The sequence below is a fragment of the Otolemur garnettii genome, unplaced genomic scaffold, assembly GCF_000181295.1.
Source record: "Otolemur garnettii isolate 467f Iridium unplaced genomic scaffold, OtoGar3 scaffold00056, whole genome shotgun sequence".
Taxonomy (NCBI): Eukaryota; Metazoa; Chordata; class Mammalia; order Primates; family Galagidae; genus Otolemur; species Otolemur garnettii.
The window spans coordinates 8458111-8478689 of NW_003852451.1; the positions used below are offsets into that span (position 1 = coordinate 8458111).

The 20579-nt window shown below is 45.1% G+C and overlaps 2 protein-coding genes across 3 annotated transcripts in view; one reads left to right on the forward strand and one right to left on the reverse strand.

Moving 5' to 3' along the window:
* Positions 1–217: 217 nt before the first annotated feature.
* Positions 218–7807, forward strand: DYNLT1 (dynein light chain Tctex-type 1). 2 transcript variants are annotated; one of them, XM_003792405.2, is made up of 5 exons: positions 218–314; positions 3216–3257; positions 6006–6129; positions 6997–7074; positions 7381–7807. In XM_003792405.2, the coding sequence occupies exons 1-5, from the start codon at positions 288–290 to the stop codon at positions 7449–7451; spliced, it is 342 nt and encodes a 113-aa protein (XP_003792453.1). In that variant the 5' UTR covers positions 218–287; the 3' UTR covers positions 7452–7807. The 2 variants fall into 2 exon arrangements, with proteins under 2 accessions (XP_003792453.1, XP_012662168.1); XM_012806714.2 differs by lacking the exon at positions 7381–7807 and having other exon boundaries at positions 263–314; positions 7017–7072.
* Positions 7808–11354: 3547 nt separating this feature from the next.
* The window catches only part of TMEM181 (transmembrane protein 181), a 71014-nt gene continuing 61789 nt past the window's right edge, over positions 11355–20579 (reverse strand). Inside the window, 7 exon segments of the mRNA XM_023514642.1 lie at positions 11355–12205; positions 12607–12673; positions 13814–13903; positions 14904–14986; positions 17680–17731; positions 18474–18576; positions 19937–19994. Of these exon segments, the coding sequence (XP_023370410.1) occupies positions 12127–12205; positions 12607–12673; positions 13814–13903; positions 14904–14986; positions 17680–17731; positions 18474–18576; positions 19937–19994 (532 nt within the window). The 3' untranslated portion in view covers positions 11355–12126.

Consider the following 20579-nt stretch of genomic DNA (forward strand, 5'->3'; position numbering starts at 1 on the left):
TTTGTTTTGTTTTTAGTTGCCGCGGTTTAGAGAGCGGCGCCGCCACCCTCACGGGTTCCCAAGGAAACCACCACCTCCCCGGAGGGCCCGAAGAGCCTGCGTCCGGCCAGGCCTGGGGCTGCTGGGGCGCCCGGCCGGCACAGGGCTGGGCGGGCGCCGGGCGGAACCCCAGAGCTGGGCGTGGACAGGCGCGCGTAAGAGGGGTGGGGCCGTGGCAGGGCGTGGCCTGAGTGCGCCTGCGCAGTCCACTCTACTCAGGGGGGCGGAGGCGACGCGCTGGAGGAAAGATGGAAGACTACCAAGCCTCGGAGGAGGTAAAAGCCGGTTCGGCGACGGGAAGGGTGGAGGCCGAGAGTTCTGGGCGCGGGTGGACACGCAGTCCTTCCCGGGAAGCCCTGGCTGCCTTTCTCCCTCGGATAGAGCCTCGGGAGCGCCAGCGCCCCGCCCAGCCCGCCCAGGCATGGCCACGGTTGCCAGCACGGGGAAGGGCGCGGGAGGCGGGATGGGGAGCCCGACTCTTCCGCGCGGGACGCCCCCCGGTGTTACTCAGCGTGAACGCCTGAGTTCGCAAGGTCGGACGTCTTCCCTCAAGGCCGGGGTCTGCCTCGTCCCCCGCGGCCTGCCGCGGAGGACGCCGGGAGGATGACATCACGCCTACCCCTGCTCGGAGCTGCAGACCCCCAGCCCCAGGCTCCGTAGATGCCCCACTTCGAAGGGTAGGGAGACTGAAGCCTGGACACTCGTCGCAGGCGTACAGAGGGACACGAGCGCCGCCCTAGTCCTGCAGTAGCGGTGGGACGTCCAGGCGGTCTGCCTGTGCTGGAGGGCGCGGCGGGAGAGCCTCTTTTGTCTCCGACCCCGCACCTGGTTCTCCTGCGCTGCGCTCGCCCCGCACGGTGCTCGCGGCGAATGAGTGCAACATCTCATTTGTTTGAGATGTCAGTAAGGTAGCTCATTCTTGTGGGGAAAAATAGTCTTGTATTCCCTCAGTGAAGAAGTAGGGTAAAGCGCCCAATCATTTCGCAAGAAGGCACTCATCGGAGAAGGGTGTTTGTGCTGTTCGAATGGCCTGCCTCCCAAGCTAACGGGCATTCTGGGCGTAGGACTGACGGAGTCTTCAGTAAGAGAATACTTTATCCTTGTTGAAATTCAAATAGAACCCTGTGTAGTATGCAGTCTGTCAAACCATAGATAAATTTGGTTAAGTGTGCTATTTTACCATTTTTGAAATTTAGTTTCAGCTGGGATGATTTGGGGGAAAATAAAACTAAGGCTTAAGGATTGATTCCCTAAAGTTTCAATCTAGGTCTGATTTCCTGACCAGTGCAAACTTTCCATGGCTGTGTCATAATCAGTGCTTGAATGTTGATAGCAACCAAGTGAGTCATGATGAGAGGACAGGGTTTAGGAGCAGCTAGCAAAGGAAAGGCTTTCTCCCATAAACTGCTAACTAATAATAGTATTGAAAATGGCTTGTTACTATAGTACTATCAGGTAAAAAAAATTTTTTTTTTTTTGCAGTTTTTGGCTAGGGCTGGGTTTGAACCTGCCACCTCCAGCATATAGGGCCAGTGCCCTACTCCTTTGAGCCACAGGCACTGCCCCAATTTTTTATTTTTTTCAGTTTTTTGGTTGTTTTTTTTGGGGGGGGCGGGGCTGGGTTTGAACCTGCCACCTCCGGTATATGGGGCCGGCGCCCTGCTCCTTGGGCCACATGCCCCACCCTACCAAGTAAAATTTTCTAAAGAGAAAGCCCTTAATACAACAGTCTGATTCTGGCTCTCACAAATGAGATGCCTAGGCAATTTTATTATTCTAGATTTCAATAAAATGAAGAAGCTGAACAGAGTGATCTGTATTTTTTTACACTAGATGGGAACCTTGGGAGGGGGACCCACAGGCTGCCTTAGGTATTTACTATGAAATTGCCCATTCAGGTCCTCCTGCCATCTTCTCAACTAAGTCTTTTCTGCATGTCCTCTAACTTCATATAGATTTCTGGGGCTTTGAAACTCTCAAGTCATTTTTCATATTTCTTATAGAAGTTGATTTGAAACTACCCTCTGGATTCAACACAACTGCTCTACTTTCCAGTAAAAGTTCTGTAAAATGTCCTTCAAGCTTTTCTATACTTTAACTGCCTGGAAAGTTAATCAGGGACTTTCTTTTGTGATTTAAAATTTATGTAGTTACTTGGAAGGATCTTTAAACTTCCAGAAATTACAACTGCAAATTTTCATTAACTTGGTAAGTTGGTTTTGTTTTGAAGTATGACTTCTGAGCACAGCAAGTGAGGTGGCTTCAGGCAGACAGCTCTTAATCCTCCTGAAAAGAAGGGAGTACTGCTCAGACAAGGCAGGGCCTGCAATGGTCAGCAGCTCCGCAGGAGGTGAGGAAAACTCCCTGCCAAAGTGGGGCTCTGCCTTTCCTCCAGCTGTGTGCACATAGCCAGAGCGAAATAAATGCCTTTGCTGGGACTCAGCAGTAACTTTAAACACTTGTTCCCATATAAAGAGCACATTGGTAGGCAAGTGCCGGACTGATGCTATTTTCAGGATGTCCTTGTAGCCATTCAGATCTACTGTATGTAGAAAGGAAAAGAAGGACAACTGTACTCCTGGAAACTAACCTGCTGCAGGCAGCCCACACCCAAGTGGTCTGACGCTGGCAGAGAACTGAGGTGCTAGCAGCTGGTGATTAGTTTTGAGAGAGGACAACACTGGGAAAGAAAAATAGTTACCTGGAAATAGTATAATCACTGTAATTTTACTGCTAATGGTAAGAAATAAAAACCTCCAGAACCCTCAAGTTTTTGAATCAGTTTACATCAGGAAAGAGAGATTTACATCTTTAAAATGGATCACTTAGGCAGCTTCAGTTAATTCATACAAGTCAGGTTACTCATTAAGATTGTCTATTGGTGAATGATCCTAGCAGCCACATGAAATGGAAGAGGAGACTAAATTCTGGTTTAAAATGAAGTCTTGGATTGTGGTTGTGATTAAAACAAAAACCCTTTAAGTTATGTCCGTGTATTTTAGTCCCCTGGTTTCTGAGGACTTGTACTGCCTTCCTCAGTAAAGTGAACACTCTAGTTAATTATTTCTAAGGTCTTCATTTCTAAATTATGTTCATTACCTAAATTTTCACATATCAGTGCAGTGAAAGCAAATCTTTTAAACAAATCAAACTTAACTGCATTTTCTTCCTTACAGACTGCTTTTGTTGTTGATGAAGTGAGCAACATTGTGAAAGAGGTAAGAGGAGAAATGCTTACTTTTTATTTGATTAATGGCTTACATGAGAGAAAAGAATTTGTTTAAATACTATCTTGGATTTATTTCAACTGATCCTGTGTGTTTTGGCATTTTCAAGAACAGGTTTTATCTCTGGATATCTAGATAACAATTATCCTCATATTATGTAAATTATATATTTTAAATAATACACAGAATTTTACACATAGCATTACTACTGAATGTTACCAAGGCTTGATTCTGTGACCTTCAGGCATGAAAGACATGTAGCACACAAATAACTGTTTCAAGTGTTTAATGAACAGTGAGTATAAGAAAACCGAATAATCAACTTCCAGTTATTCAGGACCTGTTGATCCAGTTTGGGAGCTATTCAGTTATTTTTCTTACTTTCCTCAACACACTTATATTGTTATTAATCACAGTACATCCCATAGATGAGGAGGAGAGACAAAAGGGATATTTGTTTTTCTTTCATTCATTCAAAAAACACATACTGAGGGATCATGCAGAGGCCTGGTGAGCAAAAAAGACATGGTCCCTACCCTCTTACAGTTCCTGTATGGCCTGGAGCACTTATCAGCTTATATTTAGTGTGGTAAATGCCACAAAATGTGGTTCTGTGAGAGCACTTAAAAGGGAATTTGAGGGTGGTGCCTATGGCTCAGTGAGTAGGGTGCCGGCCCCATATATGGAGGGTGGTGGGTTCAAACCCAGCCAAACTGCAACAAAAATATAGCTGGGCATTGTAGCAGGTGCCTCTAGTCCTAGCTACTCGGGACACTGAGGCAAGAGAGTTGCCTAAGCCCAAGAGCTGGAGGTTGCTGTGAGCTATGATGCCATGGCACTCTACTCAGGGTGATAAAGTGAGACTGTGTCTCAAAAAAATAAATAAAGGGAAATTTGACCTGCTGTGTGAGTCCAGGGACATTCACAGCTGCAGTCTGGAGAATGAACAGGAGTGGAAGGAAAGGGAGGCAGGGGTACCTGCAGTGGCCTGGGTGATGGGGCGGGAATGTTTACACAGTCAGTTTCCCTGCCTTCTCTGGGGAACACTGAGCACATACATTGAGGCCATCATCTAAAAGAGTCATTGAAGGATCTCAAGTTCCCTGTGTCATTTAGAATCGGCTATTATGCAGATGATTGACTAATACTGTAGTGAAGAATCACAGTCTATTTTTGTGAACAGTATCCAAAAGCAGAATGATTTTGATTATTCAGCAGCAGGCATGATTTCCTGATTGCTTTTCCTTGCTTTTCTAAATACAGTGTTTTCTGTGGAACACAGTAGGGAGCTGGCAGGTGGGTGAATGACTCCAGAACTGTGGAAAGTAGAGTTGGTTTGATAGGAAGTCTGGTTCACCTCAGTTATTTCCAGCATTGTCTTTGACTTGGTTACCAAGCAGCAGTTCCAGCCTACTAGAGACATGAGGTGACTCTGCTGTGCTACTTTTAACCTTGCACCACTGGCTTCGACAGCCCCAGAAACAGGTTAATTATTCAGCTGTCTTCAGGATTGGGCAACACTAAGGCTGGGCAGGTCCAAAGTTAGTGGAGGATTTTCTTTCCTCCCTGAAACACGGTCACTTTCCAAGCATGTTTGGAGAGCTGCCAGTTAGGGGTTTGCTTGAGCGAGGCCCCTTTCCTTGGCAATGCCTAGGTCTAGATATTGCTGCCCCCAACCCCATAGCCTCTGAGCTGGGAGGGAAGCACATGTGGTAAGGAGAAGGAAGCAGGACCTGTGTCTAATGGGACTGTACTGAGTCCCAGAGAGATGGGAAGAGATGTAAGTAGAAATTAGGGTTTGACTCAGGTGGGTTTGGCTGCTGGGCCTCAGCCCCAGGCAGCAAACCCTGGTCTGTCACCAGCATGTACAGCCCAGACCCTGGATTGCTGGGTTTCCCTGCCTGCCTGAGTGCAGAAGTTGGCCCTCACTGCATGTTTTTATTTTAGGTTATATCTGTCACTAAAACTCAGTTTCCCAGTTTCCAGCATAGCAAGTTAGGTGCAGAGAAGAAAACTGCTATATGGAAGCACTCTGGCACCAGGGCCTACAGGGAGCCGATGGTGAGCGAGCCCGAGAAAACATATGGGGGAGTCTCCTAACCATGCGCTTACCAGAGCAGCCACCGAGAGCCGTGCATGTCCCCACCTAACTCTAGAAGAGCAAAAGGAGGAAATTTAGAACAGGGAAAAAAAAATCATCACAAACTTAAAATAAGTTTTAGAAAAGGTTTATGTGGTAACATATTCCCAGAAAATGCTGCATAAAGGAAGTATTTTTGACTATATAATTATTTGGATAAGTTTGTACATTGTCAGTTGTCTAAATAACCAATAAAACTTCATCTTATAGTATTAATATATTTATTAGATAGTATTAGATGAAAGCATCTACTTTTTTTAAAGAAAGGAATAAGCAAAGTAAATATTATCTAGACTTGGGGAGAAAAATTTATTATAAGTATTACTAACAGCAGTGAAAATTAAGCCCAGTTATTAGGTCAAAATGTTTAAATAATTTGACAGACTATACAAATATGAACTTTTAAAAACAAAAACTCATTTAAATGAAATATAACACTATTAAAATGTTGTATTTGCAAAAGAGTTCTCATGACTAAAAATAAATGTACATTTCACATAAACTTCATCAGTCTTTTTGGGTGATAAATGTCAGTTACTAACTGGGAGCTATCTGGGTGCCTTCTGTTCACTGTCACCCCCTTTGTGCTTTGTTTTCAGGCTATAGAAAGTGCAATCGGGGGTAACGCGTACCAGCACAGCAAGGTCAATCAGTGGACCACAAATGTAGTAGAACAAACTTTAAGCCAACTCACCAAGCTGGGGAAACCATTCAAATACATTGGTAATGAGTTCTTGTTTCTCATATATTTTGGTATATGGTTTTTAAATACTGACCAGAGGTGTGTCCATTGTCAGAAAAGATGGCTGATGTGACAATTTGTTCTTCACTTCAAAGAAAGTCCCTGGTATGAGTAGGTTACCTAGCATATGCTTGGCCTGTTTGGCTGTTGGTACAATCGCAGGGCATTTGCCAACCAGGATTTTATAAGACTTCCAATCAGATGCTTTTAGAACAAGTTAAGTGGTAAAGGAAGGGAAAGGTCCCCAACTTATGGTGATTTGACTTATAAATTTTTGACTTTACAGCCAGGTGTGGGTAGTTCATGCCCATAAGGCCAGCACTCTGGGAGGCCAACATGGGTGAATTGCCTGAGCTCAGGATTTGAGACTAGCCTGAGCAAGAGTAAGACCTCGTCTTTACTAAAATAGAAAAATAAGCTGGGGGTGCTAGTGCACACTTGTAGCCCTAGCTACTCAAGAGGCTGATGCAAGAGGATTGCTTGAACCTAAGAGTTTGAGGTTGCTGTGAACTATGATGACACCATAGCACACTACGCTACCCAGGGCAACAGAGACAGTCTCAAAACAAAAACAAAACCACCAAAGTTTTTACTTAACACTGGGTTTATCGAGGTGTTAATTGCATTTTCAACTTACATTTTTGACTTATAATAGGTTTATTGGGATGTAACCCCATTGCAAGTTAGGGAGCATCTGTAATTTGTCACTGTGGTGGGGCAAGGCAATCTACTCCTGTGATTTTTATCATAAAAATCAACTGTGTGACCCACACATACATGCTAAAAGTGGGCAAAATGACATCCATGCTGCCAAGTAGATTTCTGTAATAAGTTTGTTTTAATTTAAGTGACCTGTGTAATCATGCAGAAGAATGGGGCCGGACTTCACACAGCAAGCTCCTGCTTCTGGGACAGCTCTACTGACGGTATGCTTTCAAAACATCTGTGGTCAAGTTTAGTCATGTGTATCTTCTCTGAATGTTTTCAGGTACCTTCTGGGACCATGCTATGATGTGTATTATTTAAAAGGTTTTATGAAATATGTGCTTGGGGGTTCATGTCTTTGTATGTTTAATGGTAACATTTTAAAACAACTTTTATACTAGAGACTTCCTACCCTTCTTCATGTGCCTCAGAGAGGTTGGTACTTGATTATTAGCCTTAGTGTGAGAAATTGGAAGGGCATGTCCCCCAGTTTTCCTCCCTTACGTGCTGCTCTGTCATCCCCCCAGGGAGCTGCACCGTGCGATGGGAGAACAAGACCATGTACTGCATCGTCAGCACCTTTGGACTGTCCATCTGACCTTGTCCAGCCTGTGACCTTTCTCCTTTGTCTCAACATTTCTGTTCCACCTTCTAACCACCAACCATGAATTCAAACACTTTGTTTTCTTTAAGCGTGTTTCATGGCACTCTCAAAATGTAGAGAAAAGAAACCAAATGGCTGCACTGTTGTGTAACTGTACACCGTAGTCACACAGATCATTTGCAGTAGGTAGTCTGAAGCCTGTGTTGCCACTTGTCTTAACTCTGAATATTTCTTTTCAAAGGTGCTAAAAATTACAATCTGCTAATGTGAAACTTGCTCTACTCTCTGAACTGATTCAAATACACTGATTTTCCATACTTTATACTTTTGTTAGAATAAATTATTCAAATTTGCTGTGTTCTTCATGATTTATATAGTATCATAAATGAATTTTTCACATTTAGTTAGTGACTTCAGCGTCTGTAAAACTAAGACAAGTCTGCTTTGGTCCTCTCAGCATGATCATGTACCCTTTAACCAGTCAGACTGGGATTCTGACAGCTCTGCTGGGGTCCAGATTCTTACCCCTGGGCATCACACTCTTTGTTCCTAGCACCCCCCTTCTAGAGGTGAAGGTGTGGTGGGAGAGGGTAGGCAAGCCAATCTCTGTTGCTTTAGCCAGAGAGCTCTAATGCACACTCTTGGCCCAAAGCTGTAGCATCACAACTTTTAATCCCCTGCTATTTTTCAGTCACAATCAACAAATTACTAATTTTGATTTGTAAGCCATAAACTTTTGGTGCTTTGTGGCTTACAAAGGTTTCACAATAATTCATTTTGTGTCCACAACAATTACACAGTTATTTAAAATCAGAAAAATGTGTTTGGAGGTTATCAGATGGGTTTGAAGTCACACATCCAGTAAGTAGGGAGGTAGGTCCAAATTGGGGTCGGTCTTCAGCACTTTTCCCCAGGCCATACAGATGGGGTAATAAAGACATTTCCATGTCTACTTGCTGAAATAAAAAAAGCCCCGCTCTTGCCTCTTAAAGACCTTTTATTAAAGCACTCATGTCTGATAGGCCAAATTAACTCCACATGCAAACAGCAAACAAATCAAGATCCACGTAAGACCTGAATATTAAAAATTTATTAACATCAGAAAGTTAGTGTTAAAAAGAAGCCATTCCCAAAACATGAGTTTCCCATAAATACTCACTTTGCCTAATTACAGTGCCCACTCTATGCCCAGCACTGTGCTCTATGACACAGTCCTACAGTTCAATACATAGCTCTACCTTCCCTTTTAACCTTAAAGTTTAGTGTTGTTTTATTTTACAACTATCTACAGTCTTTTGTTAAAAAGGCAGTTTTCTGTAGCAGCAAATCCTGCTGTTTCCTAGTGTGGGTATTATACTTAACAATATATTTAAAACATCAAACCAGGCCAGGCACAGTGGCTCTCACCTGTAATCCCAGCACTCTGGAAGCTGAGGTGGGTGTATTGCCTGAGCTCAGGGCTTGGAGGCCAGCCTGAGCAAGAGCAAAGCCTCGCCTCTTTAAAAAAAAAAAAAAAAAAGCCAAGTGTTGTGGCGGGCGCCTGTAGTCCCAGCTACTCAGGAGGCTGAGGCAAGAGAATCACTTGAGCCCAACAGTTTGAGGTTGCTATGAACTATGACATCACGGCACTCTACTGAGAGCAACAAATGAAACTCTCTCTCTCAAAAAAAATCAAGCAAAAATAAACAGCATAACAAGATGCCACAGACAACAGTTAACTCCCTTTGACCTGGGAAAAAGATGTGTATCTTTTTTTCAAAAATACAACCGCTAAGGCAACTGGTTTCTAAAACCCTCAGAATATAAATTCACTTTAGTGTTTTAAGTCTAGTCTTTACTATAAATGTTCTTAGAGACTTGTCTTTATCCCTTTTATGAGCATCTGTATTTTCTGTGAAAAGGATTCAGGAACTAAGTTACCACACAACATACTTGCCCCTTCAGTAAATAGTTAAAAATACTTAAAGCTGATGACATTTGTCTTTGTAACCTGCCCATTTAGCAGATTGGGTTTACATAATGTATCTAAGCTTTTGTTGCAATCTATAACTATGTGCCATAATCATCTTACAACTTTGAATGTATTTTTATAAATCTCCTCTCACCTTTCACTGGGGCTTGAGAGAAGGCACCACTGCTCTGTTACAATGATTCAGTAGTAAACCGAGTGGGCCTGTGATTACGCACATGGATAATGAAGCTCTCCCTAGGGAAAGTGAAACCCTCTGGTCATCTTCCAGGTTGCCCCAGACTGGACCCGTATCAAAAATATCCCAAAGATGAGGTTTCAAACTGTTCCCATGAAAGAACTAAAGTCAGCCCTGGGAATTCATAATGTAGGTTTGCGGAACTTTAATACCCTCAAGAACAATTTTCTCGCTACTGTCAAAAGCTTCTGGCAGACTTTAGTGTTTTCACCTAGTATCTGTGGCACATACTCTACATGCTAAATGCTATATACTTTAAGCAAACTTTTACATGGAGTATGGAATATGTTAGTACTTATGATACACCAGGAACCATTTTCCCTTAAGTACTTTTGATGTAATTTTGTTTACAACTTAGTTACAAAAAGTAAATAATCCCGTATTTTTCATTTCATGGTGCCATGAAGAATTAATGCATGAAGATACTAGCCGTCAGTTTATAATTACATCATAGGACAAAGACAAGTTCTAAAAAGTTCTATTGTGTATATGGCTAAATGCCTCAACTATTTTACATTTACTGATAAATAACAGCATTCCAAATAATGAACACTACTTTATAATGATTAAAACTTATAAACTCTATCACATACTAGAATATGTTAATCAGCACAAATCTTCATCAGTTTACAAAAAATTATAAAGTAGTAGAAGTTGTAAAATTTGGTAACAGAAAATTTTTTCAATGCCTCTACACAGAATCAAAAATGTCATTACATCATTCATTACAAATATAGAAATCATGTAAACCTTGAATTATCATTGCAGTAATAGTTGTTTTAATCCAAACATTCCTATTTACAAGGTTTTTAAAAAACAAATGTGAATAAAATCCATATTATAGGTACATTATTGAAGTTTAAATTAAAAAGACAGATGTGAAGTCATAATGAATAGTCTTCCATGAACAACTTGAAGGTCCCAGCACTACCGCAGTGGACAGTAACTTGTGGCTCTGAACGGTTATCTGAGAGCCAATGCATAGATGAGGATGGAGGTTCGGCCTGCAGAGTGCAAACCCCCCTCTTTTGGCCCAGATGGCATCAGTCAGGTTGGCTACAACTGTATATTAATAGTTATAGATGTTACTACACATGTCAAGGGAAAAGCAAAGGAGACATCTACACCCCACCTCTCTAATGAGTCCCTGAGTAAAAGGAATTGGGACTCTCCAGAGCAGTGGTTCTTAACCTGTGGGTCACAACCCCTTTGAGGGTAGAACGACCCTTTCATGGAGGTTGCCTCAGACCATCCTGCATATCAGATATTTACGTTACGATTCATAACAGTAGCAAAATTACAGTTATAAAGTCGCAATGAAAATAATTTTTTGGTTGGGGGTCACCACAACATGAGGAACTGTATTAAAGGGTCGCAGCATTAGGAAGGTTGAGAACCACAGCTCCAGGGCCTCTATGACGCCACAGATTATGCGGTGCCAAAGACTTTTCCAGAGGGCAAGTCCTGTGCTTACCTTACTCGTGTGGTTCAGGGAGGGAAGGGAATGATTTCCAAAAACGTTAGTTTCTACCCAATGATGTTTCTCCATAAGCCAAATGGCTTAAGATGTTTTACTTACTTTTCATCTTATTTCCAAAAGTGAAGTTAAAAACTTTTTGGCAATTAAGAACCTATAATATTTTATAAATCATTCCTTTAATTCTTATTAAAAAAATAAATCTCTATGGGGTTTCTTATTCAGAAGTTGCAGAAACTGCTATTTATTGGCATGGTAACAGCTCCCCTCCTGCCCACCCCAACCATAACACCAAGGCAACAAATCCTTCCTCACAGGAGCCAGTAGCTTCTTGATTATCTTAGCCTTTTCCTATTCAACTTACCAAATCCTCCTCAGAGCTCCAGGCTATTACTTCTGCTTTGGTGACAGTGAAGGACTGGAACCTGGCCACCCACCATTCCCCAGGTAAATCACACTTTACATGCTTCGCAAATCCACAGTGATTCCAAATTACCAACTCATTCAGACGCCACTCCCCGAGGAAGGACTGCACCCCTGAAGCCACAGAAATAGGCTTCCTCAGTCAAAAAAAAGATAGCAAGGGGAAGGCAAGAAAGGGAAACAAGGGATGCCAATGCACTTGGAACTAGTGAATGAGTGAAAAGAAAGTACCTAGTTCACTCACTGAACAAGGCAATTTCCTCCCCACCACCGAAAACATGCTCTTATCTGAAATGTTCTAAAAAGCATTTGGCTGTTTATAAACTTTATCCACGCCTTTCTTCCCAAATAAATGTAGCCACCTTGACTAGAAATTTGGCCCGACATTTAAATTTGCCCTCAGTTTTGGTTTTCCTTTTAAGAACATGTAAACAAATAAGGATCAAGAGATCTTTGCTCACAAGGAGGTCTAGATGTACATAGACAGGTATGGGGAAGGGCAGGAGTGGGCACCCAAGGAGAAGGTCCAGGCACTGAGCCACCTGGCCGCCCCGCCACGAGCTCAGTCACTGTCGGACTCCTCCTTGTACTTGGCCCGAATGGCCTGGCCGTTCTGCAGAGGCATTTCTTCATAGTCACTCCTGTTACAAAAGAGAACTTTGATACCATTTGACTTTTGACAGATCTTCAGCTATTCTTTTCTGTCACACTGACACACCACTGCAGCAACTCACTTCCTAGCTTCACTCACAATCTCTTATTGCCAAGCAGTCCTACCATCCCTGCCCCCTCCTCCCCCAATCACCAGGGCCCCCCAGTACAGAAAGAGCTGTCCTTCCTGCACTCACCACATACTGCGGGTATTTAGCAAAGAAGATATCACTACATCTAAGCCCGTGTATTGTGGACACAGAAAACAACAAATCACGTGACACTCCCAGGCAAATGTTACGTCTTGAAAATCACTTTAGACACATAACTCATTTGGTAAACATAAACACACAAGGCCAGACTAGAGCGCCCGGGGGGGATAGCAACTCACCCATAAATCACATCATCATCGGAGTCGTTCAACATGGAAAATGCAGGATTATCTTTCAGCTGGGACTCTGAAAACCAACAAAAGCAATCATTACATTATTAGCCTGGAGAGGACAGGAGCCAGAAAGAGCTGGATTCAAACTCCAAATTCTACCACTCTCTGTGTGAACCCGAACAAAGCAGCTTAGGAGTTCACTTTCTGATCCACAGCACAGGGCGAGCAGGGCCTGCTGGGCAGGGACACTGTGAAGACGGAGCCAGGCAGCCCGCAGCAAGAGCAGAGAGCTGGTGCACCCACGTGCCTGCATCCTATCCACACAGGGAGCAGGGGACAGAAAACAGGCCCCGGGCAGCGCAGATTCGCCCTGCCTGTTCCTGCCCAGTCCTTAGACCTGCAGCTGCTTCTAAGTTCCTTCATCTGTACAATGGGAGTAACGACACCTTTATCGTACAGTTGTTGTGAAGCTTGGATGCAACCCTGTTCGTGAGGGTGCTCTGAAAGCTCCACTTTCATAGGACTGCCTCTTCTCTGGAGTCCCCATCCTCTCCACTCTCTGTGCAAGAGGGTTGTCTAGGGATTTGAGGGTGTTTTTGTTTTGGTTTTGAGGTTTTCTGGTATGTTCTGGCTATCCTGTGAATGGCCACAACAGTACAGATGCTTCTGTATACGATGGGGTTATATTCTAATAAACCCATCATAGGTCAAAAACATCGCAAGTTGAAACTGCATTTAATACACCCAACCTACCAAATATCATAGCTAATGTGCTCAGAATACTTACATTAGCTTACAGTTGGGCAAAACCACCCAACACAGAGCACAGAATATCTCACATAATTTATTGAATACTGTACTGAAAGTGAAAACCAGGAGGGCTGTATGAGTACTCAGTGGTTTCTCCTGAATGCATATTACTTTTGTACCACTGTAAAATCAAAAATTCCTATGCATCATAAGTTGGGACTATCTACATTCAGCAGACTATTCCATACAGGTGATGGACACACTGCTTGTGCTAGGACACACTAACAAAATTAACGCTTATCATGTGTTTGACATGAACAGGTTCAATGTATGCTGTGCTCTGTCTAAACATAGAACTCGCCATTTAAACATTCCTCGTCTCTCCCTGCCCATGGGGCAGCTCATTAAGGGGAAACCCTGTGTCAGCTACCTGGCCAGCAACCCAGACCCCAGGGTGGCTTACCATAGAGAGCATTCTTTGATGGGGAATACACAAAGGCCAAGGTGTAGAGATAAAAGTTCAACAGGCCATAAAAAGATAAGAACTCAGCTGGTGCTGCCAGTCAAGGGAAGGAACACCATGTCTGGGCAAAGCAGATGGCTTCGCTGCTCCCAGCCTGACTGTTCCTCCCAATCATCAGTGGCCCTTCCTACTGGTAACCGCCAACTAGAGCCCAGGGGTCTGTAACCCAGATGCCAGGCATCCACGGTCCAATTCCACGGCAAGAGGTCACAATAAGCCTTCAAGATCACAGGAAGCAACATGTGAACTCCGACCTCGAATATCAGTGAGAACCTGATCCACTGAGACCTCAGGGGCAGGGCTCTCACTGGCACTGAGGCAGGGCCAGACAGGATCAAGTCACATGTGCAGGGCAGGAAAGCCACCAGCGTGCCGAAAACTAAGCTGTCTAGGCAAACAAAATAAAACATCGGAAACAAGCTCTGCTTGTGCTGATCAACTTGATCTTTTTTTGGAAGATCACTCCTGATCTTTCAGATTATAGACTCCTTTGAGAATATGGTTAAAGTTTAGTGTGAAATTTAGCCACAAAAAATTGAAAAATCATGCGTTAAGGACATAAGAGGTCCCAAGGTAAGAACCTAGGACGTAAAGGATTAATGCCCTAACTGTGCCCATATTATCAAGGGGATACATATATACATCCCCTGTCATACATGCAAGAGGACAGGGTGCACTGGGAGGCGCAGGTACCGTAGACAGCACTTCATCTATCTGCACAGAGCAGCGTGGGTGGGGAGCAGCATAGTGTGGAGATGGTTCCAGAGCGCTGGCCCACCCAGGTTTGGGTCGGCCTCTGCTGCCTAGTAACAGATCTTGAGGACCTGGCTAGCCCTGCCGCGCCTGAGCTTCTTGCCCACAGAGGAGTGTGGCAGAGCTCCCCCTGCCCCAAGGGAGAGCAGGAGGCACCTCTCAGCAGAGGCAGGCCTCCAGCACGAGGCATGAGCCGTTGGCCTGTCCCCTCTCAGGCTCAGACCTGGGCAGGCTGCAGACACTCCTGCAGCCTGGGCACCTCCAAGTCAAAGGATATAATTCTGGTAGTGCGCTGACAGTTCTGCAACAAAATTGTCTTGCAACACTTGTGCTCCAAATCTTAAATAAAGGATGACAATGCTGGAAAAAGAAAGGCAGAAGACGACATGTAAACATATGCCAAGACAAGACTCGGAGCCTATGTGATCTGTTTTATTCACCCGACTAGTGCAGCCTATTCATTATTATTTCACCATGGAAACATCTACATGCACACATGTGCACGCACTGCATGCACACACACAGAACCTCCACCTCTGGTTTTCTGACATTAGGCCTAGAGGACCGACCACCAGCCAGCTGCAGGGCTGGGCCCCTAACCACACTCTCTCCTGGGGCCCCACAGCACCTGCTCACGGTTCTCCTTCCTTCTCACACTCCTGTTTTCAAGACTGTCTCCTACTACTACAAAGCAGCACGTCCCCCAGTGAAGCCTGCACCTCCTTCATACGCCCCTCATTGGGCACGGCCCTGCACCACGCACAGCCCCTGACACCTGAGGCTCAAACTCCTGCCTGCTGCGGTGGAGGGCTCTGACAACACTGGCCTCTGGAGCCACAACCAGCTCTGCCTGTAACTCTACAGCCTCCCACCTGCACCCCCTTCCACCTCCCTCCATGGCCTGCTCCCACACTTAGACCCTTTCTGGCTTTAATAAAAATGTAAACCAGATTCTTCACCTCCCTGCTGAACATCTCACTGAGGTCTCCCATCACTGAGGGCAAAACTCAGACTTCTTTTGGTGGCCTGTAGTGCCCACTCTGACCTCTCACCCCTGCTGCCCATGCCTGTGGCCAGCCCCCTCCTGGACGCTGCTGTTTCTCTGCTGTTCTCTGACTCAGAGGGCCCACTCCTACCCAGGCTGCTGTCCCTGCAGTGCTGTGGCCTGGAATGGCCACCCCATAGCTTTGCAGGGCTACTACTGCTCAGGTCCCTAGCCAAACACCACCCCCTCAGAGACAGCTCCCCACCCACCCACAGAAAGCGACCACTTCCTCTGCCACTGTCACATCGCCCTTTTTAAGGCGCTTAGCCTATTTGTTTGTTTATAATATGTCTCCCCTGCTGGAACAGAACTACCAAACCAGGGAGGAGCCTGTGGCTGCCGCAGGTGCTTGCTAAGCATTTGTAGGATGAATAAATGAACTCCCTAGAGACCCTACAAGGAAAGATGATGGAAGCACGACAACAGCCAGGACAGACTGTACAGACTGTATAGAAGTCACTATGAACAGATGGTAGCTCCCCACTCGTGGGCTGGGCAGCTCCAGGGTGAGGGTGTGTGAAAGACAGAGTGTGCATGACGGGTGTGTGTGGTGTGTATAACTGAGTGTGTGTACGAGGGTATGCGGGACGGTACGTTTCATACATGTGCACACGCGCAAGAAGGTATAGAGACAACACAGAAGGTCTGACAATTAAGTTCTTAAACTCATCCTAAAAAAGGTACTTTGCAAGGAGGATAAGGCACTGTTGGTCCACGGCTTCCCCATGAGAGAGCCTTGAGGGTGGCCAGCAATCAGGTCTGTAGAACTTCTTCTAGGATGAGTTTACAAACTTAACTGTCCACCCTCATATGCACCAAGCACTGAATAGAGATAGAGTACTACTTAAAACATTCATACACTATTATTCTCAGTGGATTTAGATGCTGAATGACAAGTCCACACAGACGTTGGAGCTGAATTCACACACGTGAGGTAGTGAATGGACCTGGACACCCACAGACATCTCCCTCCACACAGCGGGGGCCCCAGAACTGCAGAAGCCCCACGTGGCTCCCATCCAGGAAAAGGGCTGATACCACTTATACACTGGCCCAACAACCAAAAAGCAAATCTAGAAAACTAATTTTTTTTATTAAGTCATTTGTACATACATCATAAATACATTTATGCCATTATGGGATTCAATGTGTTGATTATTTGTACAAATTGGAGTGCTTATATCCTACTAAACAACATAGCCTTCACCTCATTTACCTAATTACAGGATTAAGACCTTTGTGTTCTACACCTGATAGATCCAACTTGTACTTGCAATATGCTCCATAGGTCTGGTCTCCCTACTAACCCTCCCTCTATCGACCCACCTCCTTCCCTTCTCCTCTCCCTCCTCTTCCCTCCTTCATCCTAGGCTTGTGTGAGTGATTGTAAATTGGTTTCATAGAAAACTATTAATAGATTTTCCCCCTTCAGGAGTCTGATTTTAAGAGAAATAGATAAACCATAAATAACCAATTATCTGGAATTTATTCCAAGAAACTACTTCCTAGGCCTATCTGGGTCTACCGCCAACAACCTCCAGAGAGGCCTGGGGCCCTCTCAGCTGGGCACTGGCCTGCCACAGTGAGGCCTTCAGTCACGCCTTCCTCCCTGACACACATCTCCATCCTGCTGCAGCCCCTCACTGCCCACCCTGTGTGCTGCTCAGCGAGACTTGCCCTAACTCACACTTAGAGCACCAAGAGAATCGCAAGGTCCCAGTGCCCATTCCCTACATCTCCCAGTCTGCTGACTGACGTGGTGACTGCATCCTGCACACCTGACAGGTGCAGTGCAAGCAGGGACTCCCCTGGGGTTGTCTCTAGTGGATGCGGGCAACAGAAACATGTGCTCCTGGGCCTGTGTACACTCTCAGTGCCCACCCATGGTAACGGGCCCCTGACCTAATGCTAGAAGCTCCTGGAATTCTCTCCATAGGAGAGAACAGATGTTCATGACAGTGAAATAAAAATTCAGTTTTGCTGTTTTCAAGAAATAAAGCCTTCTTACCTAATGACCAGCACTACAAAAGTCAATGCAGTTAAAAATTTTAACCTGAGATCTGAAAAAGAAAGAAACACTCTTGTTAAAAATCTTCGAAATAAATTCCACTCTCATCACAGAGATCTTTTTTTTTTGAGACAGATTCTCAAGTTGTTGCCTTGGGTAGAGTGCTGTGGCATCACACCTCACAGCAACCTCCAACTCGGGCTGAAGCAATCCTCTTACCTCAATTCTTCTATTATTATTATTTTTTTAGTATAGTAGAGTCAGGGTCTCGCTTTTTGCTCAGGCTGGTCTTGAACCCATAAACTCAAGCTATCCACCGCCTCAGCACCCCCAAAGCTAGGATTACAGCCACCGTGCCCCACCTGTCTCAGAGATCTTAAAAGCAAAAATGAAGCAGATCCCTGCCAAACAAATCCCTCTTCCCTCTGGATTCCGAATTGCTGCTTTGCCTGCAGCCCAGCACTGCTGGCCCCTCCCTGGGACCCAGGGTGTCCAATGAGGATCAGGGAAATAATTTATGAGGTCAGGGTGACTGGCCCCAACTCAAGACCGACAGCTGGCCGGCCCTCTGCAAGGTGCAGTTCCGGCAGGACCCAGGATGCTGTATCAGCCCCACTGGTACCCAGGGGACTACAGACTTCTATCCCAAAGGCCAGAGTTGCCTACTTAGGCCTGCTGTGGCTCCCAGGGACCAAAGGGCTCCAGGGTTGGGAGACTCCAGCCACCGCCCTCCTCCCCCTGTGAAGTCAGTGCCAAGCCACCCTGCACTGGGCGATTCTGAAAGGGGCACTTACCCACATAAGGCATGTGACGTAGCTCAGAACATGCCCGCACTATCAAGAACAAAAGGTATAAAATATACACAGCTGCCACCACCAGGAAGAAGATCTTCATTCCCTAGAAGGAACCAAGGTGGCACCTGAGTGGGAGGAGGGCCTGGGTGCTCTTCTCCTCCCAAACGCTACAGGCAAAAGTGTGACCATTTGTATGGGGCACTTCGAACCCTGACACAGAATGAGAAAGAGCAGGTCACCCCCAAGATGACACCTCCTACCCCTTGGGAATCAGGTGAGAAAGAGCCCAAACTCTCTCCACCACTGAATGCTCCCAGCACAGGTCCTGGAACATGGCAGCGCCAATAAGCCGTGGCAGCTGCTGCTGCCCCTCTCCCTGGGGTGGGGGCCTGGCTGCCCGCCCTGCATCTAAGAAAGGGCCCAGAGAATCTTTCTAAGAGTAGAATGTGAATGTTTTAAAATAATAACTAAGAAAATGACATGAAGGCTATGTTAACCAGTTTGATGGAAGTGTTTCAGATTGTGTGTGAAAACCCCACACTGTACCCCAGAAGTGCATTAATGTACATAGTTACTATTCAATAAAAAAAAAAATAATAAATAAATAAAAAGAAAGGGCCCAGAGCTGCACTGTGGGAACCCTTGGGAGAGTCCCAACCTTTTGGGAACTTGATTTTCTTATCTGTGAAAGGGGGGTTTGAATTAGATGTTCTAGAAGACCTTAGGTCTCTGCACACAATTCTGTGACCTTGTTACAGGAAAACAAAACACTCTTCTGAAGCTGTGGTGGGGAAGGTGCGGCAGGTTCCAGTGGGGGTGTAGACAGGGCCTGGGCTGCATGACATCCCTCCCCCAGCCCCCCCCAAATGGGGTTCCAGGGCTCCCCTCTGGGTGGGCCCTGCCCCTTCTCCTCGTCCATCCTTCAGTGTCCTCATGGCACCAGAAACCCCCTCTTACATCGAGGCACACCCCAGGACTGCAAACCAGGCACTGGGGTTCTGTTTCTGCCTTGAAAGAACCCATGTGACTCATTTTCTCATCTGTAAAATAAGAGGATCAGACTAGACTGGCTGCCTCAGCCCCCAAGATGTCTCTGTGATGGTGTCCCCTTGGCGATAGCCTCAGGCCACCTTGTTTGCTCGTGAGCTCTGGTGGCTGCTCCTCAGCTGCCTGAGTAGGAGGGAAGGACCACCAGCGAGAGCCACAGTGACAGGGCTGTGGCCTCGTCCACCACCGCCGCAACCCTGATAACCACAAACCAAGGACTGGAAGTAAAAACATCGTCTTAAAGACTTTATTTTTCCTAGTTTTTCCTAAACTTTCCACTGACAACCTTTCTATGGTCTTTTCCATGTAGCTGGTTAGTAAACTTGTGTCAATAGCATGATTAAAGTTACAAAATTCAGTAATTTTATAAAATAGCATTAAAACAAAAAGTCCTTACCTTCCTGAATGATCCTTACCTGAAAATTTCCAGTGTCAACTCGGTACTGGTACATGGGATCATGTAATTCATTAACTCTAAAAATTGACATTATAAAAAAATTATGTTAGTACCTATTAATTTTTATTTTACATTTTTTCTCATTTGACTTTGTGGTTTTTCTATTTATTAACATAAACTATTTACTACCAACAGTGAAACAGCTCTGCTAAATCCCAGGGAAATCCTGCTGCATTTTTCACATTGGAAAAGCACACAACCCTATTAACTGTCCCCAGCATCAGTGCCGGAAAGTTGCATATTTCAACACACAGTTCCCTACACTACACATTTCTCTTATAGTTTTAAGAGATGATTTTCCAGGTACCTTTTCAATGGCACATGGGGGCACTATGAAATAAACAAGTGGACATGGGAAGTAATAAAAGTAAATGCAAACTTCTGTGAGATTCATTTTCCAATGAAACTACGTCACTGAGATGACAGGAAACCAGGGACAGGGAACAGGAGCAGATGGAAGAGAAATCTATCATCACATGGGGCACTGTGGCCAGAAATCAGGTATGATGGGCTCCAACATCACATCCAGAAATGGAACTACCCTGTGAAAAGTCCTATTTGGTGAACGAGTAGTTGCCACAGTAGGCTTTTGCTGTGGTGCC